This window comes from Maylandia zebra, linkage group LG15, assembly GCF_041146795.1.
Source record: "Maylandia zebra isolate NMK-2024a linkage group LG15, Mzebra_GT3a, whole genome shotgun sequence".
Lineage (NCBI taxonomy): Eukaryota > Metazoa > Chordata > Actinopteri > Cichliformes > Cichlidae > Maylandia > Maylandia zebra.
The window spans coordinates 33,498,660-33,505,441 of NC_135181.1; the positions used below are offsets into that span (position 1 = coordinate 33,498,660).

Sequence of the window (6,782 nt, forward strand, 5' to 3'; positions counted from 1 at the left end):
CAGGGAGGAGGTGGGGGTCTAAAGGGGGGGTTCTCACCCACTATTTTCACAACAGTGATGTGTATACGTGTGTGTGGGTGCACAAGTATGTTTATATGAGTATATATGTCTGCAAATTGTATCTCTTTTGACAGGTTACTGGGGTTATATAGGTATATATATTTAAAATAAATAAATAAATAATACATGTAACATGTAATTTAATGGTAATAAAGAATTTCTGATGGACAGGGCATAAACAGGAAGAAAAAGTGCAGACTAATAATTACTAAATAGTGGAAAGGAGGTAAGTGGGGGTAAATAAGCTTATGCTTCTTCCTACTCCTTTTTGAACATGTAAGTTATTAATAATTAGTATTATTTTGTTTTCCTTTCCTTTTGTTTTGCTTTGTTTGTCTATTTTTTCTCTGTTGCTGAACTGTTTTAACATTGTCAAAATAAAGATTCAATTCAATACAATACAATAGAGGCTGGGGTCTACCACACCAGGCAAGACCCCTGGAGCATAGATGCCGCTGAGACAATCCAGCACATAACAGCAGGGTGCAAGGCAGGCGAGGCATACATGGAATACAATAATCAAATGTCTGGGATAGTATACAGAAACATCTGTGCTGAGTATGGCCCGGAAGTGGCCCTAGGGTGATTGAGAATCTCTCCCGTCACTCTGTGTCAATTTTTTTTGTGTCTGTGTTCATGGGCAGGACTCCACAAAGGTCCCTGCTTTTGAATGAACACACCTGCTCTGATCACCCACCTGTCCCCTCAAACCCAAACCCCAGGAACTGCCAGTGGCCTTGGCAGATAGGAATCTGGAAGTAGGCATCCTTCAGGTCAGTGGTGGCAAACCAACCGCTGGCACTGATGGCCTGCCTCACCCCAGGGACCGTAAGAATTTTGCATCTTGGATCTCAGGGTTCACAACCTCTGAACATGTCCCTTGACATCTCCTGAGGAACACGGCGGCTGTTTCGAGCATGCTGCAAAAATTGGGGTGCCCCTGGGCCAAACATGAGTGTGGGTTGACAGGCAGCCTCATCAGCCTCACCAGCTGGGACTGAGATAACCAAAGATGGAACTGCACTACCCAGAAAGAGCCCAAGGACCTGCCTTTGGTGACCACCTGCTTTTCATCATCTTCCAGAGGCATACAGATGTTGCATCCCACACTTTTTTGACACATTCGAGCTGCCATGGTTGCACAGGGTGAAGGCAGCTGTCACCCAAACAGGAAGACAACACACAAACTGAGTTTCTCCTGTTTCACTGTTTGTCTTGGTGTGAATAGGATGCTTAATGTTATGTGTTGTAATTTGGGAAGCCAGAGACTGAAAATTGCAATGCATTAGCAGGCCTGAGAAGCTCTTGGTCCCAGAGCTAAGGCTTTAGCCACACTTTTGAGCCTTGGACTATCATGGGGTGGGGTGTTTAAATGCATCTGTGGCTCAGGAGGTGGGAGGGATCATTTTACTAATTGTTCAACTATCCTTGGCCAAGATATTGAACCCTGGTTTGCCCTCAAGGCATTCATGAATTTGTGCGAATGTGTGAATGTTAGGTTGCAAGTGCTTAGGCATAGAAAAAGCACTTGTCTAGATTTGTGTGTAAAAGAATGAATAAGAAAGCATTTTCAGTGCTCAGTAGAAAGGTGCTATATAAAAACCACTCTGTTATATTTGACAATGCTGTTGCTCCCAACTCGCAACCTAATGGTATGTATGGTGTCAGCCTAACCTGACTTGGTCTTGGTGCATTTAACTTTTGAAGTTGCAAGTCAGAATTTCTGAGTTCCCAGATAGAAATTTCAATTCGAGTGCCCGAACAGTCTGAGTTTCAACACAGATTTTGCAGCAGCGCATGTAAACAGTAGCAAAACTGTAAAACCTGTAATCTATAAAACCACTGTTATGTATTTGTGACTGGTTAAATAAGCCAAGGACAGAGTCCTGACAAGGATCTATCCATGAATGTGCAGTGTTATTACATTTTTAAAAAGAAGAAAAAAGAAGGAAAAGCTGCTACTTATTTTTTTCTCCTTATCTTTCCTCATGTGGTGCATTTTCCATTGTTATACCTCTCTGACCTGTCTTCCCCATATGATGTTTTGTGTAATGTATGTATGGTCGGAGGGTAAGATGGCGCCGCCATTGCGTGCAATAGGTCGGCAGCCTTATGAAATTTCCCCTTGTGGGACTAATAAAGGTATATCAAATCAAATCAAATCAAATCAAATAAACAGCCTTTCTTTCATTCCTTTTCCAACCTTACTACTTTGTTACTTTTACTTTTGTTAATGGCCTTTCATGTTGTCAGTCAAAACATGGATGAAATGAGATTATCAATTTTGCATTGACCTCTCTCATATTTCTACTGAGAAAAAAAATATTTTGCAATGATTATTTTTTATCATTTTAGAACCACTCCCAAATATGATATTAAACCTAAAAGATTATGCTTTACACAAAGATGACTAGTTAGTAACATATAAACAGAGGTCTATGTTTTTCAGATTTACTAAGAAATACTCCAACTTTACCACTTTTTAATTTTTTTGTAATGATCTTATGTACTATTATTTGCCATTCTTTTCTGAATAACATCCAAAAGCCAGTACACTCAAATTTCAACAAATTTATTGAATTAACCATAGTCAGCAGGCTTTCCTTCCAAACACATACATGCCCAGTCATATTCTTTCAATAAAGTACATCATTAAGGAAATTCTTCAAGGATATCTGGAAACATTGAGCAATCTCCGCATTTGTACCAGACTATTCAGTGTGGTCTGTATCCACACCAGGGTGCCTGACAGAGTATGTGCTCGAATGGCGTCAGATCAATGTGACGCTTAGGTTTCAGTTGACCTGAGTCCCCACTGGGAAAACCAGTCAAAGACTGAGGAAAGGCAAATCTATCAAACAGCAGCTGCTCTTACCTTGATGATAGCCTCCAAGTCTTCTGCGGACACACAGGGGTGTTTTAGCAGGAAAGCTGCCTTCTCTGCTGTGATGGTGATCTTCTGGTTATTTTCAAAGGGTTGCTCAAGCGCTTGGAACACCAAACCCCCCGCCACCAGGTAGGTCACCACCACTACAAACACAGCTAGCACAGTTTTCAGCTTCATCATGGTGAAGGGAGCTGAGCCATCGGCCACCGCCTCCATGCTGGCCACCATGCTCGGCGGACGGGAGGAGGCGGAGAGCCTTGGCAGAACGCAACCCATTGGGTTCTGCATAGTGGCCACACTGGCATGTACTAGGCTGGACTGAAGCATGCCTGGCTGCACCTTCTTTGGTGAAACCAGGTTGGTCTGGACTTCCACTGAAACAAAGGGGAAATGAAAAATAGAATGATGTGATATTTGCATGATTGAAGTGATGTTTTCCACTGACAAGTGCTCTGATAGAAAACAGGTGATCAGCAGGAATAAGCATAAGAAAGGACAGTTTGTTTGATTTTAAAACATATGCTAATAATTTTGCAGATGAAGAAAAGCAGAAAGACCAAACAAAGTCCTCAGGGTACTCAGTGGTGGTAGTTAACAGTGATGCAATGGGAATTCACTGAAGTACAATTTGTTAGTCTATATGCTTATGAAGTGCTTATAAAAATACTTTTTACATGTTACTTGAAACCAAAGAAAAAATATTTGATCATCATGGATTTATCTTTGTTATCGTTATTTGTCAGTATGTTGGTGGGCTGGAGCCTATCCCAGCTACCACAGGGCGAGAGGCAGGGTATACACGGGACTGGTCGCCAGTCTGTTCGCATTCACATCTATGGCTAATTTAGAATTACCAGGTAACCCCACTAACTGCATGTCTTTGGACTGTGGGAGCAATATGATGTTTGGAAGACTAAATAAAACAAGCACTAAGGTGCTGAGGTTACTTTCACTTTTAACTGACACTAATAAAATTTCTCACCACTGTCTCTGTTATAGAAACAAAACACTGAGTGGATTAATGGACAAGTGAATAAGTAGATTCAATTCATGCCTATTCAAAGTCACAGAACTTGAAGCAATAATGAACTCTATAGGTTTTGAATGAACAAACTAAATAATTATTTAGAGGATGTCAGCTATTAAACCACAGCAATAACAGGGTGCAGCACTAGAATGTTCCTTCTTGACCTTGGGCAGAAAATCACAATTCAAGTTTTGACAGTTGTTCAACTGCATCTCAGATCTAGAGGCTTTCTGATTTGGTGGATAGTGTTTAGAGTAAATTCTATCGATATCTCTTTTAAACAATCATTCTCTGAATATAAGTAACTGCTGTTTATTATTTGCTACGCCACTGAAAGTGTTACTGTAAAAAAAATCCCAACATATTAGTGAATGTCACACCTTCTTCTGTGGTTGACAAAAACAGATCGTGATGAGCTCTCAGAGTTACAGCCCAGCAAAGCCAAACAGGTGGATTTTGCATTTCTTCTATTCACGACACAGTGTTATGTAAAAGCAGCACAGGGAATCATGACAGCTGCAACACATTTCACTGACATTAGTACACTTGTAGAAACCAGCAGAGACGGCTGCTTTGATTTATGTAATCAGTCAGCTGCAGTGTGTACAGTTAAGCTTACATGCAGGTGTACACTTCAGAAATCCCGCAATTAATGATGTGCCAACAGCACTTGAAAATAATAGAGGGGTGCCATATAAAAGACTTTGAACTGATCAAGAGCTTGCAAACACTCGATAAACATGCGCATGTTGACGGTGTGGGAGAACGTGACGGTCATGCGGGATTCGGGGGGCTATTTCCACGGGGGTGGATGAGGTAATGTTACGACAGACCTCCCCGCTGCATCACACCGGAGCATTTGTTGACTAACAGCCTCAGGCTAGATGTCCCTGCGTTGCCCCGCTGTGGGCATAATTACTCTTTCTGCCATTAAATGATTTCTCAGGTATAAACACCACAGAGTACCGAAGACGCCGCGGGGTGGATGCGGCTGCAGTGTTTGCCCATAGTAAACTTCAGCATGCAGCTTCCTGTGGAAATTCAATGTCTGGTCAGCATGTTAAGTAGCCAAGCCAGTGGGAGATACTGGACCAATTAGTGTTTACAGAGCAAATAAAGGTCACAAAGAGCAGTTTGACTTCAGCAGTTCATTTCAAAACATGCAGTAATGGGAGGATGTGAACGCCAACTTTCACCGAATCCAGAACGACATCTAACGCGAAAGTGCAGCATGAATAAAACACACCAGCACCTTCACAAAAACAGCATACTGACTGACGGGCTAACCTGGTGGAGGGTTCATGTTCCCTGGTTTTCTTGGATTCTCAGTGGGAAATTTCATCTTGGCTCTTCTGGCACTGCCACTATTAGAAGAAATATATATCCAACTTTCAGGGTCTTTCTGTTGATTCCGTCGCTTTTAACCGGGAAAGAATGGAAAATGGCAGGGAGTAAAAAGACATTATCCGCAGCGCGTGGTTCCGCTTCAGTGGCTGAGAGACTTGCTGCTTGTATGAAGCTTCTCTTCTCCCCAACGGTGGCGGTCTTCAGAAGCGCACACCCACCGCTCGCCGCATCACCGTCTGCATTGTGTAGCAGTAAACACCATGGGCGCGGGTAACGAGAAGCGATGCTCCACTGAAGAATCTAACCATCACATTGCGACGGATTTCTGTTATACATTTACATCACGGTGCATCTGAACAGCTCTGCGCTGCTAGTTGTCAAGACCCACCACTCCCAGATGCTGCTGCTGGTGCAGTTTGGCTTAATCTCCACACCGTAGCGCAGCGTCGTGCCTTTACCACTAGATCACGTTTGTCCAAATGAGAGGAGCAAGCAAAGAGAGGAGAGATGCTGAACCACAGCAAGACGCGCTTCAGTGTTTATTTAACAATAACACCTGGTAGCTGTTGAGAAATATAAGCATTATATAAGAAGTCTGTGCTAAATTAAAATATGTTGACTCCATTGTTACACGAATTAGGGTTAGGATTGTGGAGTGTTAAAACTCTAACCCTCTCCTTTCATCTCCAACAGCATTCAGTCATATCAGGCCTATTTGATGGCACAAGATTGCTGCCATCTTCTGACGCAGTTAGCTATTGGCTCTGGAAGCAGGCTTGATTCTGCTTGACTACAATTTCATAGCCAAGTTTGTTGCTGTTTCTTTCTTAAGAGCCTGTCCACGACCTGTTAACGAAGGCGGAGCTTGTTAAGCTGAGAGGTCAGCAGTTTCTTTGATTGTTTGGGCATTCACATTGTGGATAAATCTGTGGTCTTTAACAAGAAACTAATGGGAGACCAGTATGCTAGACAAGCTGCCACTGGCTATGCTTCCTATGCTCTGATCAATCTACACACAGTACAGTAACCGAGCTAGAATTAGCAAGTAAACAGATGCGATAGCAGAGTTAAGAGTAGTGTCAAGAAGTTTTAGTAACCCTTCAACATGTTAGCAAGTAAACTCTTGTTGCTATAGAAGAGAGAATCAAATCCGGATTAATAAAACAGCCACGCTGAACAGGTGCAGTTTGTCATTTTCAGATTTTAGATCTGAGAAATCAGACTTCATACAACACCTTCATTTCTCATGTATGATTTATCCCTCTTTAGATTGTCAGTTAACCATGTCACAGTGCAGGTGCCTGCGTTTTTTAATTTTATAAAAATATTTAATATACATTTAACATCAAGAAGTTGTTCCTGTGTTTCTGAGTTAACAGCTGTTCCTTTGAGAAATATCTGGTCCTCACAGCAGCCACAAAAAAACACATTTTTTAACCTCATCTTTTTTGATACCGGTGT

General features: G+C 42.0%; 1 protein-coding gene across 2 annotated transcripts in view; it reads right to left on the reverse strand.

Moving 5' to 3' along the window:
• kcnk10a (potassium channel, subfamily K, member 10a) overlaps nt 1–5,786 on the reverse strand; it is a 33,485-nt gene extending 27,699 nt beyond the window's left edge. For both annotated transcript variants that reach the window (XM_076874303.1, XM_076874302.1), the window contains exons 1-2: nt 5,262–5,786; nt 2,936–3,321 (exon numbers count right to left, since the gene is read on the reverse strand). In XM_076874303.1, coding sequence (XP_076730418.1) covers nt 2,936–3,321; nt 5,262–5,316 — 441 coding nt within the window. In that variant the 5' untranslated portion in view covers nt 5,317–5,786. The remainder of the gene's footprint in view (nt 1–2,935; nt 3,322–5,261) is intronic.
• Nucleotides 5,787–6,782: the final 996 nt, after the last annotated feature.